The 23,953-nt window shown below is 36.8% G+C and overlaps 4 protein-coding genes across 5 annotated transcripts; 2 read left to right on the top strand and 2 right to left on the bottom strand.

The window, feature by feature from the left end:
* Positions 1-3,672: 3,672 nt before the first annotated feature.
* On the top strand, positions 3,673-6,928 carry LOC109189533. The gene is made up of 5 exons (XM_019340141.1): positions 3,673-4,521; positions 4,915-5,693; positions 5,944-6,141; positions 6,222-6,396; positions 6,734-6,928. The coding sequence occupies exons 1-5, from the start codon at positions 3,673-3,675 to the stop codon at positions 6,926-6,928; spliced, it is 2,196 nt and encodes a 731-aa protein (XP_019195686.1).
* Positions 6,929-8,272: 1,344 nt separating this feature from the next.
* LOC109189532 (protein FAR1-RELATED SEQUENCE 7-like) lies at positions 8,273-11,409 on the bottom strand. The gene is made up of 6 exons (XM_019340140.1): positions 11,352-11,409; positions 10,921-10,977; positions 10,412-10,829; positions 9,883-10,280; positions 9,765-9,798; positions 8,273-9,380 (listed from the first exon to the last, which is right to left on the bottom strand). Exons 1-6 carry the CDS (start codon positions 11,407-11,409, stop codon positions 8,273-8,275), a joined length of 2,073 nt encoding a protein of 690 aa, XP_019195685.1.
* Positions 11,410-11,970: 561 nt separating this feature from the next.
* Positions 11,971-13,813, top strand: LOC109189593 (40S ribosomal protein S14). The gene is made up of 6 exons (XM_019340204.1): positions 11,971-12,093; positions 12,348-12,467; positions 12,575-12,620; positions 12,925-13,010; positions 13,158-13,287; positions 13,573-13,813. Exons 1-6 carry the CDS (start codon positions 12,091-12,093, stop codon positions 13,638-13,640), a joined length of 453 nt encoding a protein of 150 aa, XP_019195749.1. The 5' UTR covers positions 11,971-12,090; the 3' UTR covers positions 13,641-13,813.
* Positions 13,814-20,251: 6,438 nt separating this feature from the next.
* Positions 20,252-23,201, bottom strand: LOC109189591 (UPF0496 protein At3g19330-like). 2 transcript variants are annotated; one of them, XM_019340202.1, is made up of 3 exons: positions 22,837-23,201; positions 21,538-21,623; positions 20,252-21,443 (listed from the first exon to the last, which is right to left on the bottom strand). In XM_019340202.1, the coding sequence occupies exons 2-3, from the start codon at positions 21,602-21,604 to the stop codon at positions 20,371-20,373; spliced, it is 1,140 nt and encodes a 379-aa protein (XP_019195747.1). In that variant the 5' UTR covers positions 21,605-21,623; positions 22,837-23,201; the 3' UTR covers positions 20,252-20,370. The 2 variants fall into 2 exon arrangements, with proteins under 2 accessions (XP_019195747.1, XP_019195748.1); XM_019340203.1 differs by lacking the exon at positions 22,837-23,201 and having other exon boundaries at positions 21,538-22,127.
* Positions 23,202-23,953: the final 752 nt, after the last annotated feature.

The following is a 23,953-nucleotide window of genomic DNA, read 5'->3' as shown; positions in this document are numbered from 1 at the left end:
CATTAACAGGAATTGTAACAATTATCATTGACAAACTCTCAAAACAATTTGTCTCAACAATGAATGTAAAAAAAAATCAATGATTTCATTATTGTTGATGAAAAGTATATACGCCACTTTATTACTCTTATTAAATTAAATAAATTAGTAGCTACAACAAAAAATAATACATATGTATTTAATTAATTTAGAATTAGATATCTATAATGCCTTTATTTAAAAAAAAAATTATTCATTATAAAAAGATTTAAAAAGAGATATAATTTCATTAGTTATATTATCTTTATTTTCTACAATTCAAAGATTCATTACCTTCAAATTTATTAATTTATTATATTCACTACATTGTCCATTATCTTCTTTTTACATTATCTTGTAATTAAATATCAAAGTTATAATACAAAATATGTTATATATATTTATTTACCAAGTATTTTATACAAATATAATAAATATTTTGTCCAGTACTTTCACATGATAACCTACGACACACATCTCACAACGCATGAAACATGTAGAAAAAAATTACCACTACGAAATATCAATAATAGGTGCTTGTAAGATAAAAAGTTAATAGTACAACTAAGATCTCATCATATACACAACAAGGCAAATCTAAAGCTTCCTACACCATAATCTCATTGCACGATGAATCCATCTATGTTATCACCAGTAACCCAATTGAACATGACACACAATCAAAAAAAAAAAAAAAAGACATGTACTGAAGATGAAGATAATGACAATACTACCCGAAAGAGAATTAAGAAGAATTAGAGAAATTTAAACCAAAATTAGTATTTATTTAGACTATCGTTTTCAGACTAAGTATTTAGACTAGCGTTATTACAAAGTTGCAAACATTTATTTTAGTGACAATATAATCAATCTCTCATATATTATATTTTGAATTTATATACTTTAAATTACCCATTTAAATAAACAAATTCAATATTTATTTACCTATGCATGAACATCTCCGATATAATATTGCATTGATATACTTTGAAATGCTTATTTAAAAATAATTATTGGGTATTATTCAATTCGCGCAAAGTGCGTAAAAGAACTAGTACCTTTAATATATTCTACCAGTTTGGTTTGCTTTCAAAAAAAAAAAAGGTGGGAATAAAGTATGAATTAAAATTATATTGTTTGGTAGGGAAGAATAGAATTATCCAGAATAGAAATGGGAGAAGTAATATAAAGACTAAAATACCCTCATGTAATAATATTAATAATAACATTCAAGGACAAATATGTCATTTCTTTTCTTTTCCCTTTTCTTTGTATGGATGAATTGCAATTCATAAGTCCGAATTGCAATTCATAGAGGACCTATGAATTGCAATTCAATGCCAACCAAACACCCCATAAATTTGGTATTAACTTGAATTAGACAAATTATTGTGTGGATCATGGTTCACACCGTGTTATGTGAATCATAACAATATTATAAAGTTAATACCTATTTTAGTCCTCCGACTATTAGCTAATACTCGATTTAGTCCCAAATTATTAAAAGTACTCAATTTAGTCCTCTAACTTTTAAAATCACACCAAATATGGTCCTCCGTTACAATTGTCGTTTATCCACTGTTATTTTTAGGGCAAAAAAGTCATTTTACTTGATCCAAACCTGTTTCTTCCTCTGGTCAACATTGTTGGAGGCCCCTCCGGCGATCGTGGACTATCGAATGTGTTGAGCATGGTGGACTGATCTCTGCTTCGCTCCAGGAGTTTGTTCGAATTCAAACTTTCATTTTATCTATTTAAAAATGTGTAATATAAATAATAATTAATTTAAGTCACTTCTTGGCTCCCAGCGTTGATTGATCAAAGGTCCATTGCCAAAGCTACACTAATTTCCGGCGAGCAAACTAAACCCTTGTTTATCTCAGGCCCGTCACAGGCTACGCCAATACCATTCTCTCTCTTTATCTCTCTCTCTCGACAACCAATCATCAGATCGGCGATAGTCTTTACCTCCGGCGGATATAGATACGGCTTTGATGATGGAAGACGACGAAGAGCCGAAGAGGTGCAGTCGCAGGCTTCGGAAGGGACAGGATCTCCAGGTTCTCCTTGATCCAACGGGAGGATAATGGTGACGGTCGCCGCTGCTCCTCCACTTCAGAACACAAATACCTCGACCTTGGCTTTACCCATATAACAACAGTCGAAGACCTCCGGAGGAGGAGGGGGCGGCAGAGAGGATTGTTGGATCAAAGGTCCTACGATGGTGCTAATTGAAGCTGAGTCGGGGAAATTTGAGGACTGGAGGTGTTGAGTATGGTGGACTGGTCTCTGCTTCGCTCCAGGAGGCTGCGCCTGCTCTGTTGGAGGGGCAGAGTCAGTCTGCCGGAGTGGCACCAGATGGGACACCGATGAGGAAGATGAGGATAATGTGCATTATCAACTAAAATGACGCTTATGCCCTTTAAAATAAACAATTTTAACGGAGGATCACATTGGGCAATGTTTTAAAAGTTAAAAGATTAAATTGGATACTTTTAATACTTTGAGACTAAATCGAGTATTAACTAATAGTCGAGACGTTATGCTGTGCATCCGGTTGCACCGTACTTGGTGCATCCGGATCCACACGACGTCGTTTAGGGAGTAACGGTGCCGTTAGTGGCACCGTTTCACTCCACCAATCAGATTTTTTTTTTTTTTAAATAAAACAATGCTCCTTCGTTTCTTCTCCACTGCATTTCACTTCCCGCACTCCATTCCTTCTCCAACACGATACCCTCCGTAAACGCTTCAATCATCTCCATTTCCTTACCATTTCTTTAGAATTTTCTAGCTTTCAAACACACTCGTCGTCGCTATTGTCGCCGGCGTCCGATCATTGCGAATTCAACAGCGTTTTCTCTGTAAACCAGAGCTCATCATCATCCTATAACAGGTATAAATGCATTTTACGTTGATACATAATGCATTTACACAAAACAAGCATTCATTTTGAGTATATATTTATGAAATTTTAAACTAGGGTTTTATACTGTTTAATCTTGTATGAATGTATAGTTATTTGATTATTAACGTGCATGGTTATGATTATGGGTTTATGAGTATATTTATAAGTTTATGGAACTGTAGTTTTACAATTTTGGAAGTATAGTTGTACATTTATGGAATTGTAGACATACAGTTTTGGGTGTAGTACTCTGTTAACCTTACTCTGTGCACCAAACTGCATTCATGCCTTCTTAATATAATTTGCTTTGTGCGTATACTTATGGAATTGTAGTTTTACAATTTTGGAAATATAGTTGTGCGTTTATGGAATTGTAGTTATAGAGTTTTGGATGTAGTACTCTGTGAACCTTACTCTGTGCACCAAACTGCATCAATGCCTTTTTAGCATAATTTGCCTTGTAGGTATGCTTATGGAATTGTAATTGTACAATTTTGGAAGTATAATTGTGCGTTTATGGAATTATAGTTATACAGTTTTGGATGTATTACTCTGTGAACCTTACTCTGTGCACCAAATTGCATTCAAATCCTTTTTAGCATAACTTGCCTTGTGGTATACTTATGAGATTATGGAATTGTAGTTTTACAATTCTGGAAGTATAGTTGTGTGTTTATGGAATTGTAGTTATGAAGTTTTGGATATAGTACTCTGTTAACCTCACTTGATGTTTTTTATTTGCAGAAATGGATCAGTCAGGTGTGGCAGATGATTCTACACTTGGTCAATTTGTGAAGTCTGTAAAAAAGAGAACAACCAGAGCAGTATTGAGCTCACAAGCTGCTGAACTCACCCCTGCCCAGGAAGATCAAGCAGAGCCTTCGACAAGGCAACAACCAGCAGCTGTAAAAAGAAAGAGGGCACCACCACAAAAGCAAGAGAGAGTACGGGACCCTGATGTGAACTACTTCAGTACACGAATGGGTCCCAAGCAAATGTATGACCTTGTCCAGCGTCTAACACATGACCAAAAGGATGCTGTGATTGATATGGGTTTTGGAGGGCTGCTGCACCTACAATTTTCAAGCAATTACTCACAACTTGTTGAGTATCTCCTGCAAAGGTTTGATGTTTTCAAATCAGACTTCATATTGGATGGTGACCATCTACATGTTGGTGAAGAGGATGTTGAATACATCTTGGGACTCCCCCGGGGGAAGAGAGATGTTGAGGAAGGTACAAAGAGTGAGGAAAATTCTACAGCTGCATATAATAAGGTCCTGACTGAGTGGAGGAAAAGATGGAATGTCAGGTCAGGGTCACCCATAACAACAAAGATGCCTGATGAAATAATCAGGAGAGGTGACCATGGAGATGCCTTCAAGAGAGACTTTGTGGTGTTTGCTGTCTCATCTCTGCTCCGGGGAAATACAGGAAGATATGCCAACTATCGAGTTATCAAGTCATTGCTCAACATCCGGTCAATCTCAAGACTTAATTGGTGCAAGTACACGTACAATTCTTTAATTGATTCGTATGACATTTACAAAGACTCTCCTACCAGATCCTTTGGAGGTCCAATGGTATTCATCCTGGTAATATCCCATTATACATAAAATGTTCTAATTATGTAATTATATTCATGCAATTATGGAATCATAGATATGCAATTCTGTATGTGTGGTTATGCCCTTATGGATGTGTAGTTTTGTAATTGTGGAATTGTGGTTTTCCAATTATGGAATAATAGTTTTACAATTATGGAATTATAGTTAATCAATTATAGATGTGTACTTTATGGATTATGGAATTATAGTCATCCAATTATGGAATTATAGTTATGCAATTATGGAATTATAGATATGCAATTCTGGATATCTAGTTTTATAATTATGGAATTATAGTTATGCAATTATGGAATTATAGATATGCAATTCTGAATATGTAGTTATTCAATTCCTTAACATACTCTTCTGTACTTCTTGAAGCTCTTCTACTTTGACCGAGTACAGTTCAGAGGCATGACCGTCAACCGCACATTCCCAGCAATAAAAGCTTGGACAAAAAGCCTTGTACGCAAGCGAGTATCGGCTGAGATAAAATCAGGGGGTTTTGGTAAGGGCAAAGTTATCCCTCGATTTCAGAGACCTACTGCCATTGCATCTACATCATCACCCCGACCTGCACCTCCTCCTGCTGCAATACCAAGGCCAGTGTCCAGCCCTGCTGCTACACCAACTATTCCAGCTCCATCTGTGCCTCTGACAAATGTTGACCGAGTAACAAATGTGCTTCAACGGCTTACAGCAGATGTCCTTGAGTTCGGTCAGGTCATGTCTGACATTGGCAAGCAAGGGGTCCCGGTTGAAATCATGAAGAGGGCTTTTTCAGGAATATCAACAATGCTGAGTGCTGCAAGCACAATTCAACCGACTCCTAGCCCAACTGCCTCGCAATTGGATGACATCTTCTTCGGAAGTGAGAGCTTCACATCAGCAGTTGATTCTCTGGTAGCAGCTTTTGAAAAAACAAGAAAGGAAATGGAAATAGAAGTCCCATCATTTGAGCTACTTGGACGCTCTACACCAACCCCACCACCATCTCAACAGCAGCCTTTGGACACCTTGGTGGATAACATTGTGAGGAGTGCAGGAGTATCAACAGAGAAGGAAGCAACTCCATTGCTAATCAGAGTGCCATTCGAAAAGTCCACCACTCCTACTACCCCTGCTGCCCAAACTGCTGCTGAGATTGATGAATTTGATAAGTAGGTTACTGCTTTCTTATGCAGATTTAGACTATAAATATGGTTTTCAATTCATCAATAATTATGAATATTAAGTTTGATTATATGAATATATTCTTATTCAACTAGTGACGTTGATTTCTTTACAATTATGGATATGTATTTCTCAAATTATGGACATATAGTTTATAGATTATAGAAATGTAGTTATACAATTCTGGAATTATACTTGTGGGGTTATGAACTGCCTCTGTTTTTTTCTGGACAACAGGGCTATGGATGAAAGTGAATCTGATGTTGAGGATGTTACTGTGAGAAAGAGACCTGTGCGCAAATTCAGGAACATCCCGCTTCATTTGAGGTCACCATATTGGAATAAGAACAAAGGCTCCATCAATAATGCAACTCCCAAAGAAAAGGTTTTTTCAAACTACGCATTTTTGGAAGCCTCAAGTGAGCACCCGGGAGGGTATGTTTCCATCCACCAATTTTACTTAAATTTTATTCATTAATTTATGTTCTTATATTTATTTATTTACTGTATTGTAGAGAGACATTGTTCAAATATGGTGATTACTACTTCACAAGGGATGATTTTGCAACTATGTGCAACGGTGAGCTACTGAGCAGCTTCCTAGATGTCTGGTCCCTACGTTTTACATTGCTGAACATGCCCCGTGCGGTTGGGGAGACAAAGCGGGTCTACTTCTCCACCCTAGTACATGTAAGTGTTCACAAATTATGAATATATAGTTTTTAGATTATGGATATGTAGTTATTCAGTTCTGGATGTGTACCTGTGAACCCCTGGTTTTATAATTTTGTAATTCTGGAATTATAGTTATGCAATTATAGAACTATACTTATGCAATTATGGATTTGGTTATATGCAATTATGGAATTATTGATATGAAATTATGGAATTATAGTTATCCAATTATGGAACTATAGTTGTACAATTCTGGAAATGTATATATATATAACTCTGTATGTATAACTTTAACATTTTCAACAAATATTATTTGGATTATGACTACCCATTCCTGCATTTGTATGTGCAGCTTCAAATTGATCTCAATGATCAGTGGATGAAGGATCTCCCAACTCACATAAAAATGAAGAATTTCAATGAGAGATTGAGCTATGAAATAACCAGCTTCGGGAACCTAGACATCAGTGATGCAGATCTGGTAAGTTCTATTACCCATGTCCAATTTGACTTTATCATGTCCAAAAAAATACTAACATTGCTTTAACTTTGAATTGGAATTAGATATTTTTCGCAGTTCATCGCCATGGTCACTACTTCTTGGTCTGCTTCAATGTGAAAGAACATAAAGTACAGGTCATTGACAACAAGGAGTTACCAGCTGGTGTTTCGGAGAAGGACAAATATGGCAACTGCCCACACTTATTGGTAATTTTGATAAAAAAAAACTTGACATTCTTACCATTACCTATCTATTGACATAAAAGCATTATCAACACTAAACTAACTTTTCTGACCAGATTGAAGCATTCAGTGGTTACCTTAAGGCCGAGTGCCACTCCTTGTATGTGAAATTGCAAAAAGTTGATATAAAGTACCTTAAGTTGGACTGGGCAAACACTGAAAACGTCACTGATTGCGGGATCTATGTACTCCGTCATATGGAGACATTCCGAGGGACTCTACAAGACTGGCAGCCAGGATTCAAGAAAAATATGCGCTTGAATGTAAGACTACCATACATTTTATAGTTTCAAAATACATTAAAAAATAAATAAAACTGCGAATGACTAATTACTTAATGTTCTTTGTTTATAGGCAAGCTTCATGTGTGAATTGCGAGCGAAATATGCTGCGAACCTCATAAAGTGGAGAATGAATGAAGTCAGGGGGGAGGTTCTGCAAGCGGCCAAAAGAGTTTCGAAGAAGAATTGAATGAATATTCTTCAACATGTTGACTGAATTCTAAACAATTAGAAAGTTTTTGTGAACTACATTGACAATGTGACTTGTATTTTGTGAATGTAGATGCATGATGTTAATAGCTAAATAACAATTTACATCTGATCTATGCACCTGTTTCTCTTTTCTCTTCTTTTCTTTTCTTTACTTTTTTTTTTTTTTTTGTTTTTGTTTTTGTTTTCATGTATCAAATCTATAATTGCATGACTACTATAAATCCAGAATTGCAAAACTATAGTTCCATAATTGCATAACTATAATTCCATAATTTCATAATTATAATTCCATAATTGTATATAAACAATTCCACAATTGCATAACTATAGTTCCATAATTGCGTAACAATAATACCATAATTGCAAAACTATACATCCATACTTGCATAACTATACACCACAATTTCATAACTACAAATTCCATCACAATGGGGACTACACATGCATAAATGCATAACTATATTTTCATAATTGAATGACTATAATTTCATAATTGCATACCTTTCATAATTGCATGACTACAATTCCATAATTGTATAACTATAATTCCATAATTTCATAACTACAGTTCCAAAATTGCAAAACTACATATCCAGAATTACAAAACTAAAACTGTATAATTGCATAAAATCAATGATAACAACTTGTATTTCTCAATCTACACCTACATTGTCATCTAAACCCTTACTAAACTGAACAAAATCTGAACTTGAAGAACTTGGATGTACAAGGTATCCATCCCCAGCAAGCTTGGATATGTTTTCCAACACCAAAGACTGAACAGCACCCTTTGTACTCAATGCAGCTTTATTTGCAGCACTCCTTCTCCCCCTTGCAAGACTGTACTTCTTTTCAATAACACCACTCCTCCTTTTGTTACGCTCACCTTTCAATCTCCGACTTGAAGGATTTTGAACACCACCACTTGAAGATGAAACACCACACTCTTCAATATGCACATGCCCAACCTCGGCTTCAACCTTTTTCTTTACATCATCAACAGCCTCGTCACACAGTTTCCTCGCTACGCTGCTATCTTGACTAGACACAGCTAATCTTTGAAATTTTCTACTAATATCGAACACCCAAATTGATGGAGGAACACCAACATTATAAACCATAGAATCAATGTTGACATTCCTACCATCAATAACCTTTTTAGTCCATCTTTTAAGTATATATTTGTCGGGAATACTAGAAACACAATGTACGTGAAGAATGCGTATACAATGACAACATAGAATTCCCAACTCAGACATCAACTTGCAACTACAAGAAATGTCCAAGTTGGCTGCGTTAAAACTAACCTCATGCCTTATAATATCTATATCTGGCCGCCACACGTGATACTTCTGTTGACGGCCATCATTCAACACCATCTCTTGATGACACGCACTGCCTTTCATGAATTGTTCCTCAAACAGAAAATATATCTCAATCGTGTATACCTCTCTAGCATGTGAAAGAAGTTTCACATGCTCCATCATCATAGCGGGTACCCCTTGAGCACACCGAAAGTCTTCACCGTTCTCTTTACTTCTCCATTCAGAAATTACGCTTACAAACGATGAATAGAAATCACAAAGACCCGCTGTCTTGGACAACCTTCTAGAAATCGAATGATTTGTAGTTTCACTCCTTTGTGATGATAGAATGCCCCCAGAAAAATAGTCCTTGTTAAATGCTGGACACCACTTCTCCCTACAGTCATATAGCTTTTCTAACCAAGTATTCTTGTGACATTTATAGTTAGTCACCAACCTGAAAATGGTAAGACAAAATCCCAAATGATTATGAAGCAGAATATTAACAAGCAGCATCACCACATCTAACACATACTCAGAATTTCTATTGCTCTATATACATAATTGGAATACTATATGTCCATAATTGATAGACTATATATCCATAATCCATACTACTACATTTCCAGACACTACCAGTAAGTTCAACTGCTATATATCCATAATCGGTATACTATATATCCATAATCGGAATACTATATATCCATAATCCATATACTACATTTCCAGACACCACCACTGCTATATATCCATAATCGAAATACTATATATCCATAATTGATGCACTATACATCCATAATTACAAACGTAATGCAATAAAAACGATTAATTACTAACATACCTTGTCCAATAGAATTGAAATTCAGCTTCGGTCTCTGTGTATTTCAACACGTAGTTAAACATATCCAAGAAATCCTTATTGCTCCTTAACGTCTTGATATGCTTCTTTGAATTCTCACCGATATGCCATATGCAAAGACGATGACGTGATGTTGGAAACACTTTAGATATAGCAGCAGCCATAGCTGCACATTGATCTGTCATAATAGTCTGTGGAGACTTGCCACCCATTGATCTTGAAAACACTTTAAACAACCACACAAACGATTCTATCCTCTCGTTCATCAAAAACCCGCATCCAAACATTACATTCATGCAATGGTGATTCATCCCTACGAAAGGGGCACAAATCATATCGTATTTGTTTGTGCGATATGTCGTATCATGCACTAACAAGTCCCCAAACACCTCGTAATCTCGTCTCATTTGACCATCCCTCCAAAAAAAACTGCACAACCTTGCATCCAAGTCAAGTTCAAAATCAAAGAAAAAATCAGTCTCGGTAGACTGCCTCCTCCTAAAAATTTCAATTAAAGAGTTAGAATCCGTTCCATCCAATCGCTTGACAGTATCCGCAGCCATTGAATTATAAGCATCTCTACTGGTGAAACCAACTAAAGGGGACCCCCCGATTGGTGTTTTAGGAACCTAATACCATCTGCCAATGCAACACCACTGTCCTTCAAACCTTGTAAATATAAGAGCTGATTATCTCCGACACTCCTATGTGAACGAAGTAGATGACTCTTGTTGAACACACATAACTCGTGATTGTGCACTTTCTCGTGTTTCGTAACTGTCCACAACCCATCATCACCCACGTCAAATTGAACAAACGCTCCACACCCTGTCCTTGTGTCAATTTTGGAATAAGCCTTAACCCCACTGTTAGCCTTGTAACCAGCCTTAGAACAACAAAATTTCTTCATTTGAATTGTGTTCGAAGATCCCTTGTATCGTTGATGACCCTTCCTCACACTAAAACCAAGTGTATATGCATAACTGTTATACACCTCAAAAGCCTCATCAGCATTACTTACTACCAAACCAACCAAATCTTGATCAACTGCAAATATAACACAATAATAACCATTTCCATTAACACATAATTCCTAACCATAATTTGCTAATTAAAAGGTAAACCACTATGAATAAACCTGTAATTGATGAAGATCCATCAACATCTACTGAACCATCCACAATGCCTTCACTAACTACATTATATAGACATGGTGAACAATAATTCAAACAGTTCATCAAACAGAAAAAACAGAGTGTCTACAGATTCTGTATATATAGTTATATGATTATGGAAATATAGTTATACAATTCTGGATACACAGTTGCAACAAACTGCCAAAACAGAGTACCCCTAATTCTGAATATATAGACATGCAATTCTGGAAATATAGTTATGAAATTATGGAATTATTGTTTTCAAATTCTGAAATTGTTGTTACACAATTATGGAAATTACTTACGTGATTTTGCACAACTATTTGCAGATTCTAGACACAAACATCACTGCTAATCACATAATCATACAAAAAACCAAAAGGAACGATTGCAAAAACAATAACAAGATCACCTTGAATCGAATGCCAATCATCAACTGCGGAATTCGTCTGCTCTGTTCCATCCTCCATCTATCAATCACTTTGTAATTCCCGATTTCGATTTGCGATTGCGATTTGCGAATGCGATTGAGATTGCGATCGCGATTCCGGTGATATCGAATGCCAATACCACAGCGAACAACTGCCAACGATCGAGTTTGAAACTTGGAAACAAACTCAAAAGGAATTTGGAAGTAAACGCCGTTAACGGAATTTTTTTTTTTTTTTTATAAAACCCCGCGTCATTAGGCTAAAACGACGTCGTGTGGATCTGTATGCACCATGCATGGTGCATACAGATCCACAACATAATTTGCCCTAATAGTCAGAGGATCAAAATAAGTATTAACTCCAATATTATATATTTTACAGTATACAAAATATGGTCTATACAAAACTTGTGTGCACTATAATCCACAATTGTTCGAATTAAGGGTATCCAAACAGCGTGCGTAATAGATTTGGAGCTAGCCCATATAACAATGGAAAGTTAATGGGCTCAGCCCACGTACATTCTGGAAGTAGAGGAATTATGCGACTTTTTTTATGAGGTTTCTTTTTATATAACCCGTAATACGGACCCAGGAATAGTATATCTTCTACAACCCTAGATATATAAACGCCGAGCCTTGTCACTTGGAATCAGCTCTAGGGTTTTTCCAAGCTTTAAGTCGCAGCTCAGCTCTTTCTTCATCACCCAAAGCCATAGCCATGGTAACTCTTTCCCCTCTTGCCATTTCGATCCGCATGAAATGTTTTTCTGTTATTTAGATTTCACTTTCGCTGCAAAATTATTACTTCTGTCGTTGATCTGTAATTTGAATCTGTATCTCTACCCGCGAAATTTCACCTTTTCAACTACTTTGCTGAGATTTTCATTCTAGGTAGACTTTTTTGAGAACTTATGAATTTGTTCTTCGTTATTGCTATCCGATTGGTGATGTCGTTTGGTCTTATTGGGTTTGTAGTCGAGGAGAAAGACCAGGGAGCCCAAGGAGGAGAATGTCACTCTCGGACCAGCCATAAGAGAAGGGGAGTTGGTGTTTGGTGTTGCTCACATTTTTGCCTCATTCAATGATACGTTCATTGTAAGTTTTCTGACGCATTTGTTAATTTTTAGAAAAAAACTGAAACAAATAAGAATTTTGTTATGCTTATGACCTGCTACTTTTTTTTTTTTTTTTTTTTTCTTCAGCATGTTACGGATTTGTCTGGAAGAGAAACACTGGTCCGTATTACTGGTATGTTTTAATAGTTAATAGTTTGTTTCTGTATTTTTGATCTGAGTGTGTGTCTGTAGTCATGCTGGTGATTCTGCAGTTCTTTATTTAGTTATTTGTTAGAAACTTAGAATTATTTCTGTTATTCTGAGTTGAATCTATGCTATGGAAGTAAAATGCATGGTTAATTTTCTCTCAATAGCTATGTAAACTAAAAAGTTCTAGTTTTATATGCTCTGTTTGTTTGTTTAGTGGCCTAGTACTTCTGTTTTTTAATTGTTTGTATGGTGCAATTTTGTTGAGCACTTCTACCTATTGTCTGCAGGTGGCATGAAGGTCAAGGCTGACAGAGATGAATCTTCTCCTTATGCTGCTATGCTTGCGGCACAAGATGTGTCTCAGCGATGCAAGGTATCCTGTAACATTCAATTTTCAGTTACCTTGTCAGTTTTATTTGCTTGGCTTTCTAAATATGAAGTTTTTTGACTAATATTTAATTATTATTATTATTATGCTTAAATAAACTTGCAATCTGATTAAACATCTGAATATTGTCAGGAGCTTGGAATTACTGCACTGCACATCAAACTTCGTGCTACAGGAGGGAACAAAACAAAGACTCCTGGCCCCGGTGCCCAGTCTGCTCTGAGAGCCCTTGCTCGTTCAGGCATGAAAATTGGCCGCATAGGTATAAATTTCTTATACTCTACCATATTTTTTCACTCCCTTTGTTCAATTTATGCGTGCAGTGGTTGCCTTGCTTCTAGGATAATCCTTAAAGCTGCTCTTACTTGCATCTCACATAATTGACTGTGTTTGGTGAATTCACTATGCATTACTGTTTAATGTCAATGTAGTGTATTGTATTGCAACTATCCTTATGATCTTTTATTCCTTAGCATTGGACTTGGTGCACTACAGTGTAATACTCTGAACAATTTAAAAACCCAAGTTTTTTCATCTCGTTTTGCAGAGGATGTCACACCAATTCCCACCGACAGTACTCGTAGAAAGGGTGGTAGAAGGGGAAGGAGGCTGTGATTCCTTCTTTATACTCATTCATGTGGATGGAATCTACAATCAAGGATGCTTTGAATATCTAGACAACAGTTGAGATTTGATTGCGAATTTTTATATTTTTCAGATACTGTAGCTTGTGGAATGGTGGAACTGTTTGATTTTGCTAAATTAAGAATACCTCTTATCTTCTATTTTCATTTAACTTGTCATAATTAGCCTTGAATTATAATATTTCTTCATGAATCAATTCCTGAGAAAGTTAACCATAATTTTCCTGTGGTGGGAACTATACATTAAATAGCCTATCTAGCTGTGCTAGTGCTTGATGGGTATTGTATTATAGTTCCCAATATTAATATCCATTCTTTACTTTATCAGCTGAATTCTGATATTTCAGTTGATTTTCTGGTGTGGTACAATCATATTAATTCTTGATGCAATTGTGTCCTGTGGGCTGTGGAAGGGATTTAGTTCAATTTTAAGTGCTATGATGGATATGATTGATCATAAATTTATGTGCTAATTCAATTTTAAGTTCAACATTGTTTACATATTTGGGTATATTGTAATTTTGGTCTTTCCATTGGTATTGGTTGTGTGAGAAGAGTAATATTCCTATTCCTATAATGTCTAAGTTGGAGTAGAGGTTAGGTTGAAAGCAAGGAAAATGGAAATGGTGAAAAGTAACTACAGACAGCATTGGCTCTGCCACCTTGTAAATAAAATCACAAGCCTACATAATTCGTTTCATTGGCAGGTTGTTCCAAAGTCTTCTCTCCATAATAAGCACCTAAAAATCAAAGATTAATGATGCATTCATAGGGAGGACTTACCATTGATGCAAGCAAAAAGAAGCTAAGCTATATATATTAGTCTTTTGCTGTTTAATTTCATTAAGTTGTTAGGTTTGTTTGATTGTCCTAATTTTGCGAAAGTTTACGTTAAAGTTACCGTTGGCCTTGGGTATTTAATTTGAAAAATGTCTAATGACATTTGGGAGATCATAGTCTTCCTCCATTCCCTTGGCTTGCCCCTCAAGCCATGTTTGTCGCCTAGTGACGCGTTCTTACCGATGTCGTCCAGAGCCTTTAGATTATTGTTGAGGCTATGAAGGTAGACCAAGATGAGCTTTGATAGATGTTTTGTAGTCGCTTCCAGCAATCACAACGCACCGCCTCCTCTCGGAGGTTGTGTTAGTACCACCTTATCCTGTCACCACTGCCACTGCCCTGAAGTTCACTAGACTGGAGTTCCCCCGTTTCGATGAGCAAGAGGACCCCTTTGGCTACACCATTGTGAGCAGGGCACCCCAGCTGGCAATTATGTTTGTTTGGCGGCTTTCCACCTGATCGGGGTGGGGCAAATGTGGCATTTTCGGTTATAGATGGAGGAACCTGAACTACGCTACATGGTTGGAGACTGGCCGATGAAGTGGATTGACTGCCTTCCATGGGTCGAATACTGTTACAACACATCCTTCACTCGGCTTTGCGGACTACACCGTTCCGTGTTGTTTAGGGACGCGACCCTCCATGTCTCTTGTCCTACGAATCGGTGTGTCCAACCTTGACGCGGTAGATATTGCACTCAGGGATGCGTTTTTGGTCTTGGTTCGGGACCACCTTCAGGTTTCCCAAGTACGTATGGCTAAGTTCTACAATCGCACGCACTACGAGGTTGTATATGAGGTGGGGCAATGGGTTTGGCTTCGTCTACATCTCTATCGTCAGCTCTCGGTCAGTCGTCGAGTGTTCCACAAGCTCTTGCCGAAGTTTTTTTGGTCCTTTTCGCGTACTTAAGCGCCTGGGTGACGTCGCATACCAGCTCGAGCTTCCTTCGTCTAGTCGGATTCACGATGTCTTTCACATGTCGTTGCTGAAACCTTATCAGGGTAACCCACCGGACGTTGCTCCTGAATTGCCCCCACTACACGATGGTCGAGTCTTGCTCTAACCTCACCTTGTGTCCAAATCCAGGTTGAACATAGGAGTCAAGGAAGTTTTAGTCCATTGGGTTGGCGCGGTTCCTGAAGATGCTTCCGGGGAGCCCTTGGACCATTTTGGGCTACTTTTCTCGGATTTCAAGCTTGAGGACAAGCTTGTTGACTTGGAGGGGTGTGATGATGCATTCAAAAGGGAGGACTTACCACTGACGCATGTAATAAGAAGCTAAACTATTTATATTAGTCTTTTCCGGTTTATTTTCATTAAGTTGTTAGGTTTGTTTGAGTGTCCTAATTTTGTGGAAGTTTACGTTAAAGTTACCGTTGACCTTAGGTATTTATTGGTTTAGAATTTTTTGGAAATAATCTGTTTTGTAATCTGAAAATTGTCTAATGATATTTGGGAGAGGAAGAACTCCAGAACTCTTCAACCTTTTGCTTTGGCCTTAGGTATTTATTGGTTTAGAATTTTCTGGAAATAATTTGTTTTGTAATCTGAAAATTGTCTAATGACATTTGGGAGAGGAAGAACTCCAGAACTCTTCAACCTTTTGCTTTGTTTCATTGTTTACCTTAGTCCATTTGCAACCATAGGGAGATCATCGTCTTCCAGCCAGGAATGCATGTTTTGGCTACTTTCCTAATTCCATGTCTTGCTTTCCAATCTCCTACTTGCCCCTCAAGCCCTGTTCGTCGCCCAGTGACGTGTTCTCAGGCTTACAAGCACACAACAATGAAGCACTTTAAAGGGATAATTTTAGAAACTTTTCTTTAAGTCAATTTCACACTAATATATGTATAAACTTTACTAGATTGATTCTCAATTTCTACTCAAACCTTTTGATGTAAGAATCATTGATAAGATTGTTAAGATATCTTTCAATATGTGGGTCTCAAGAAGAATAGTCTACTCTAGGAGCCCAATTTCTAATCTACCAGTGAAAGCTCCTAAGATCACTCACAAACAGAATATGTCACTCTTTCGGAATTTCACCAGAAATGAAATTAGGAAGGTTGTTTTTGATATACACCCTAATAAGAGCCTTGACTTTGATGGTTTTAATCCTGAATTTTTTCAATCGTATTGGGATTTATAGGGGAAAGCATTATGCAGTTATGTAATGATTTTATTAGAGCAGGGCAGCTCCCCGTGACACTCAACATAACTCAAATTGTTTTGATTCCTAAAAAACCTTAGACCTATTGCTCTATGTATTGTAGCCTATAAAATTCTTGCCAAAGCGCTAGCTAACAGACTAAAGATATTGCTTGATGAAATCATCTCGAACAGTCAGAGTGATTTCGTGTCAGGGAGATTAATTATTGACAATATTATGATTGCATATGAAATGCAACATTTTTTGAAAAGGAAAACACATGGAAGAGATGAGTATATGGCTTTAAAATTGGACATTAGCAAAGCATATGACAGATTGGAATTATCATTATTGCGTGAAATCTTGCTAAAGTTGGGATTTGCAGATAGATGGGTTGATCTAGTTATGAAATGTGTTACCACGGTTGAGTATTTTGTGCTGAATAAAGGAGATTAAATAGGTCCTATAAATCGAGAAGAGACCCTAGGCAAGGTAATCCTATTTCCCCTTATCTCTTTATCAGTGTAGCTGAGCGTCGCAGTGCTATGCTTAAAAATCATGAGCAAGAGGGTAAATTGCATGGAATTAAAGTGGCTAGAATGCCCCCTCAATCAGTGATCTGTTGTTTGCAGATGATAGTTATATTTTCTTCAAAGCCAACCCCCAAGAGACTACTAATGTCAAACATCCCCCAAGGACTTATGCAAAGGCATCTGGGCAGTGTATCAATCTTGAGAAGTCCTCCTTGTGTTTCAGTCGCAATGTTGATGAAAGTGACAGGGGGGAAATCCTGGGAATAAGGAGGGATGGAGGTGGAGGAAACTATCTGGGAATGCCTACGATTATTGGAAAAAATAGAAAGGAAATTATGAGTTTTATCAAAAGAAGAATTATCAACCGCATCCATGGGTGGAACCAAAGATTCCTTTCAAGAGCATGCAGGGAAATTTTGTTAAAGACGGTTGTGCAAGCACTTCCTTCCTATGCCATGTGGGTATTTCTATTACCAAAAGGCCGGATAAAGGATAGGAATAAAGATCAAATAGATTATCAAACTGTTCACAATAATGCAATTAGGTCACAAAACCTAAAAAAGCTAAAATTGGATCCCTAAACTAACAAATTTCATACAATTAGTCTAATTTGTAAGTTTTTCAGGTTTCTAACATATCACCCTTAATTTAAAATATTTTTTAAAAATTATTATTTAAAATTAAAAAAAAAAAAAACAAGAAAAGAGGAAGCATCGTCTCCGCCGGAGACTTCCAGCCATAGAGACGAAGAAACCTTCTTCGTCTCCATGGCCGAAGACGAAGAAACTTTCTTCGTCTCCGGCAGGGATGCTTTTTTATTTTTTTAATAATTATTTTAAATAATAATTTTTAAAAAATATTTTAAATCAAGAGTGACCTGCTAGAAACTTGAAAAATCTACAAATTGGACTAATTGCATGAAATTGGTTAGTTTAGGAATTCAATTGTAGTTTTTTTTTTTTTTTTTTTTTTTTTTTTTTTTTTTTAATAATTTTTATTTTATTTTATTTTATTTTTTGCTTCAGTAACCTAATTACATTATTGTGTGCAATTCGATGACTTAGTTGATCCTTATTCCTAAAGGATATTGAATCTGTTATGGATTCATACCGGTGGAAAGGGGGTGGAAACACTAACAGGGGGATTCATTGGAAGTCTTGGAAATATTTGTGTCTACCCAAAAAAATGGTGAGGTTAGGGCTTCCAAAAATTGCTTGGCCTATGCAAACAACCGTCAATCGTTATGCGTTGGACCCGTGTCCAGCATGCTTGCTGGACACGGGTAACAGTGCCGTTAGGCACTGTTATCTCCTTTTTTTTTTTTTTTTTTTTTTTTTTTTTTAAATTTCAGACCGCTTCATTTTAAGAGTATATGTTCATAATTTTATTACTATATGTTAATAACTATACATTCATAACTCCATAACTATACGTTCATAACTCTATAACTGTACATTCATAACTCCATAACTGTACATTCATAACTCCATAACTGTACATTCATAATTTTCGAAGCTCTATGTTCACAATTTTAGAGCTCTATGTTCATAATTTTATCACTATATGTTCATAATTGTAAGTTCATAATGTTAGAGCTCTTTGTTCATAATTTGATCAATAACTGTACATTCATAATTCCATACTGTAGATTCATAATCTCATAACTGTAGATTCATAACTCCATAACTGTAGATTCATAACTCTATAACTGTACATTCATAACTCCATAACTGTACATTCATAATCTTCGAAGCTCTATATTCACAATTTTAAAGCTCCATGGTCATAATTTTATCACTATATATGTTCATAATTGTAAGTTCATAATGTTAGAGCTCTGTGTTCATAATTTCATAATTGCATAACTGTATATTCATAACGACATAACTGTACATTCATAACGACATAACTGTACATTCATAATCCAAAAAAAAAAATAACGCCGTTAACGGCAAAACGCGCGCGATTTTTTTTTTTTTAACTAAATGACGCGTTTTTTTTTTTAAAAACGACGTCGTTTTGGGCTCGTGTCCACAATTCAATGTGGACACGGGTCCGGGCATAATTTGCCAACAACCGTGGAGATTGATCCAAAAGCCTGATTCTCTTGTTCCAAAAATCTATAAAGGTAGATACTATATATCCACATTCTTCTTTCCTTGAAGCTAGAAGAGGGGCAAATCCATCATATATATATATATATATATATATATATATATATATATATATATGGAATAGCTTGCTTGAAACACATGACATCATCCGTAATTCATATTTGGAGGGAGAAATTGTTACCAGACAACAACTTCCAGGTTACTACATATCATTTCCCTATGCTGGAACACTCAAGATAAAATTATTTAAATGTTGCTATAAAGCCCTCTACGTCAAGCATATGATGGAGCAAATTTTGGCAGCTGAAGCTTCCCCCAAAGGTAAAAAATTTTTCCTATGGCAAGCTAGCTTGCAACTTACGTTTACCTACCAAAGACAATCTGAGAGCGAGGAAGGTCGATCGATTGTGATGATCACTGTCTTCTCAGATTAAATGTAGATGCGGCTATCAACAAGGGTTTTGGTCGTGTGCTTAGGAACGAATTTGGAGAGTTTGTTGCAGCGAAAGAAACTCAATGGAGATGTGTCTTTTCTCCTAGGGAATCGAAGCAAGTGAGAGAGGCACTTAGTTGGCTTAAAAGACATAGTTTTGACAAAGTTCATATTCCCTCCAAGTTGTTCAAGGCATCAATTCTACCAAAGGGGATTCTTCATTTCACTTCATTCTTAGGGATATTAAAAACCTATGTGTTTTAATCTTCCACTAAACAATCTGCGTTAGCTAGGCAGTCTGTTTCTACGCCTGATCAATTGGAGTGGTTCACCCACCCTCCCCTATCATTTGTAATGTTTTAACTTTTGATCTTATTGAATGAATGCTTAGTTTTATTCCAAAAAAAAAAATGTACCTTCTCAATCACTGGACCACTGGGGCCATGTGCATGTATTTTCATTTCATTATTGTGTGTGTGAGACAGAGATTCCTATTTGCTGCTCCTTGAGTGTGTGAAACTGCAATATTTGAGAATCTAAACTAACAGTTACAATAACAAAGGAAGAAGGTGCTAAGCATATGTTAAGATGGAAGATAACTTTTGTGGAACTTTGAAGTGATCAATAAGCAGCTATGAAAATTGAAGTTGATGAATTAGTAAATAATTAAGGAGGATAGATCTAGCCCGATTTATTGCAGCAAAACAGAGGCACAAGTGCTCCTCAAGACGAGTCAGCTGGTCAAGGAATTTGTGATTCTTTCTTCGCAGTTGCTTCAATACATCCTGGATGATAAAACTGTCCTTGCTTCTCTCAAGCACAAACCGAACCTCACGCTTAAACCCCTCTACCGAATTACGTAAAGGATCAACCAGGCAATCAAGGGTTTCGAGGTGATTGTCGAGGACAAAAGTTTCCCTTGAGGCATCATCAAGCTGCCCGAGATGAGCTGATTCCTTCTTCGTTATCTTCAAAGGAAGGCAAGGAGGGCATGCTGCCGGGGTAGCAACCAGAACAATGAGAGCGGGAGTAGCTATGAGAATAGCACATGTGACCACTCCGACAGCAGCTACGAGCAAACATATGGCGGAAACTTTGGTGGCATGACGGAGGTGGACCTTTGAGCCGGAATGTTCTATACGGAGGTCAAGTTGCTCCTTCAGCCGGAAGTAGCAAGCATGCATATCATTGAAGCTGCTGTCGGAGTCTATGCCAGGGAACGGATTGTCAAGTTTGTCAAATTGAAGAAAGACTTTGAAAGCCAAATCGCACTGATCTTGAGAAAGGGAATCTGCAACGGTCTCACGCTCTAATGGAAGGATATCAACAAGTTTGTGAAGCGGGGCATACAAGTGGCGAGCACGGTGCACACTTTCAGAGAGAAGCAGACATTTCCGGGCAGTCTCCTCACTGTGGTTAAAGAAGTTAACAACTTGTTTGGTGAAAGTGTCCTCTATAATAATATCAGAAAGTGCTTCTTCTACATCTTCCCGGCTTGGTTTAAGTACTTCCTCTAATTGCAGAGGTTCCTCAATGACATCAACTTCCGATACGTCCACATTCTGTTCAGAAGGGATTTCTTGGTGAATCTTGGTCCATATCTCACCAAAGGAGGGGGTCTGAACAGCAAGAGTATAAGCTCGTCTGAGGTTGACAGTAGGAGAGATTTGCACACCAGATTGCGGGGTGTTCTCCACAGAATACCCTGTTGTTTAGTTATGAAATATGAGTAAGATGCTGGATTGTTTAAGAGTAGCACAAATTGAGCAACACGAAGATTTCATCATCAGGAAACTTACCATCTAAAGCCGAAGGCCTCAAATGATTATTGGTTGTTGTTGAAGACTGCCCAAAACAAGGAATCATTTAGTCCGGACCTATAATACTGGTACATGGTACAAATGGATATCATCGGTTTATGACAAACAGACTGGTGAAGTGCAATCAGATAGCAAAGCAAAGCAACATTCACAAGCTGGGTAAGAGGGTAAGCCAGCATAATCAAATAGGAAAAAATGTCAAGCTTCATATTTTAGCATATGTGAAGTAGGATCAATGTTGCAGAAGGCGCTAGGTACTAGTCGGGCGCTAGAGCACCTAGGCGGCAGAGTAATCTGAGTATATCGTCTCCACTTTTTCCACTTAGGACTGTAAGTTGTTACTGTTATAATCTCCAAACTAGTCAACTACATATGTTAGATGGTTAGTTGAGTACATGTTTGGAAGAATATAAAAGAGGAGTAGCTGAGCAGGCAAAAAAAACCACTTGGCCGAGTTAGGTGCCCAACTCGGCGCCTAGTCGGAGAATTAGTCGGCCGGCCGACTAAAAGCCGCCTAGGGCTGAAATTGCCTTGGCTTAGGGGCGCCTAGGCGGGTTTTACAACACTGAGTAGGATACTGTTATAATCTAAGATTGGGTCAAGGTCACTCTGCTAGGCTATAATTTTAATCAATTAGCTAGTCTTAACACATGACCTTATAAACCCATATGTTCTCTCTTATTATTATTATTTTTTCAAATGTGGGTCTCTTAACAGATACATAAACAACTCGATCAGGTCACATTGTCACAATAGCTTATGATAGTGAACAAAGCAACAAGACTGCACCACTGCAATCTTTAACCACAAGCACCAATTGGAATACAAAAACTCAAGGAGGTATGATAATTTTGACAACAAAAGTTCAGCCCTCAAAACAGTTGCTTCAGTAGAAGTAACAATAAATATTAGTATTAAAAGATTGAACAGCTATCTGCAACTTGAAAAACAAAAAGAAATCAATGTCCACCAGAAGGCATTTAATCAACAGGAAAGACTAGAAATGTCATCATCTTAATTCCATCATATTGTAATTTTGAATTCATACTACTTTACACATTTCAATCCAATAGAGAAGATCAAATATAAACAATACCAAACACCAGCAAATCTATTCTTCGCTACTTCAGAAAGGGAAAACATTTAAAGGGGCAAACCAAAATAAAAAATTTTTAAAAAAATATGAAACCTTCATTTCAAACTATCATAATTACGCATAAACACCGACTCCGATAACAGCAGAAAGTAATAAATTATAAAAAAAAAATTAAAAATTACCAGTCAAAAGATAGCGAATCCAGAAAGCCAAAGAGTTGGAGAGTAAGAACAAGAGAGCAATGAATCAATCTTGGAGGAGGTTTCTGAGACGGGCTTTGAGGTAGTCTTTGCGGGCCTTAGTGCGGGCTTGTTGAGGGCCAATGTTGGCGTAGGAGAGGTAAGCGCCGGCGCAGATGAAGGAGATTCCGAGTGCGACACCGCAGAGTGTGAGAGAGAGTTGCTTCGGCGTTGGTGGATATGACCACATCACCATTGAGGAGTATTAGTTGGAAAAAGGGAGGAGGAAGAGGAGGGTACGGTGAAGCTGCCTGCACTGCTGCACATACACTTTTTCTAATCGTTGACCGGAAAAGTCCACCCAAGATTGGAGCTTGGAACCCTAGGAAAAGAAAACAAAGTCCAAAAAGCTTTTTAGATAAAACTAGTATTTGCGCCCGTGCGTTGCACGGAATAAATTTGTTATAAAATTTTAAAAATATTTATATCGATATACAATTGTATAAATTATAAAATCGAATATTATATAATATAATTGAAGAATTGAGTTGCACCGATTATGTTTTCTGATGTTATCAATGTTTGAATTCGAATAAATAATTGCCCAATTAATAGCTAACGTGTAGATATACGCATTCGGTGTTGCAACTTTAGAGATTTTATGTATCAGTGTTTATAATTTGTATTAATTGGGCTAATTAGCTTGTTGTCTAGCAACTCAGTTATATAAATTATTTATATGGAAGATATATTTTCTATGTAGATCAGCTATATAGCAATTTTGTCATTTTTGTATATAAAAAAAAAACATAATATCAATGGCTTAAATTATACATTATTGAAAATCTATTTATAACTAGACGACATTGGTAGTAGTAACGAAATTTTATCCATCATCGTCTAAAGTTAAAACTATCAGACTATCAGGATGGGTGACTCGGAAAAAAGTAACATACAATTAACCGTGATTAAAGATTGATTTTTTTCAGTAATAACTCAAATATTATATAGTGCAATTAAAGATATGGTTTCGCCCGTGAATTTGTTGTAATATATTAAGAATATCTGGATTGATATATAATTATTTAAATTAGAACATTAAATATTATATAGTGCAATT

The sequence above is a fragment of the Ipomoea nil genome, unplaced genomic scaffold, assembly GCF_001879475.1.
Source record: "Ipomoea nil cultivar Tokyo-kokei standard unplaced genomic scaffold, Asagao_1.1 scaffold1558, whole genome shotgun sequence".
Classification (NCBI taxonomy): domain Eukaryota; kingdom Viridiplantae; phylum Streptophyta; class Magnoliopsida; order Solanales; family Convolvulaceae; genus Ipomoea; species Ipomoea nil.
This window is presented reverse-complemented; position numbering and strand designations above follow the sequence as displayed.

Bases quoted from the DNA above. Each gene is read 5' to 3' on its own strand.
- LOC109189532 (XM_019340140.1), bottom strand. From the start codon at position 11,409: ATGGAGGATGGAACAGAGCAGACGAATTCCGCAGTTGATGATTGGCAT. The intron at 10,978-11,351 runs GTGATCTTGTTA...TATATAATGTAG, and splicing joins TGATTGGCATTCGATTCAAG to TTAGTGAAGGCATTGTGGAT. The intron at 9,799-9,882 runs GTGAGAATTCAA...TGAAATACACAG, and splicing joins TCTTTGCATATGGCATATCG to AGACCGAAGCTGAATTTCAA.
- LOC109189591 (XM_019340202.1), bottom strand. From the start codon at position 21,604: ATGATTCCTTGTTTTGGGCAGTCTTCAACAACAACCAATAATCATTTG. The intron at 21,444-21,537 runs GTAAGTTTCCTG...ACTAAACAACAG, and splicing joins GAGGCCTTCGGCTTTAGATG to GGTATTCTGTGGAGAACACC.
- LOC109189533 (XM_019340141.1), top strand. From the start codon at position 3,673: ATGGATCAGTCAGGTGTGGCAGATGATTCTACACTTGGTCAATTTGTG. The intron at 4,522-4,914 runs GTAATATCCCAT...TACTTCTTGAAG, and splicing joins GTCCAATGGTATTCATCCTG to CTCTTCTACTTTGACCGAGT. The intron at 6,397-6,733 runs GTAAGTGTTCAC...TTGTATGTGCAG, and splicing joins ACTTCTCCACCCTAGTACAT to CTTCAAATTGATCTCAATGA.
- LOC109189593 (XM_019340204.1), top strand. The intron at 13,011-13,157 runs GTATCCTGTAAC...GAATATTGTCAG, and splicing joins ATGTGTCTCAGCGATGCAAG to GAGCTTGGAATTACTGCACT. The intron at 13,288-13,572 runs GTATAAATTTCT...CTCGTTTTGCAG, and splicing joins CATGAAAATTGGCCGCATAG to AGGATGTCACACCAATTCCC.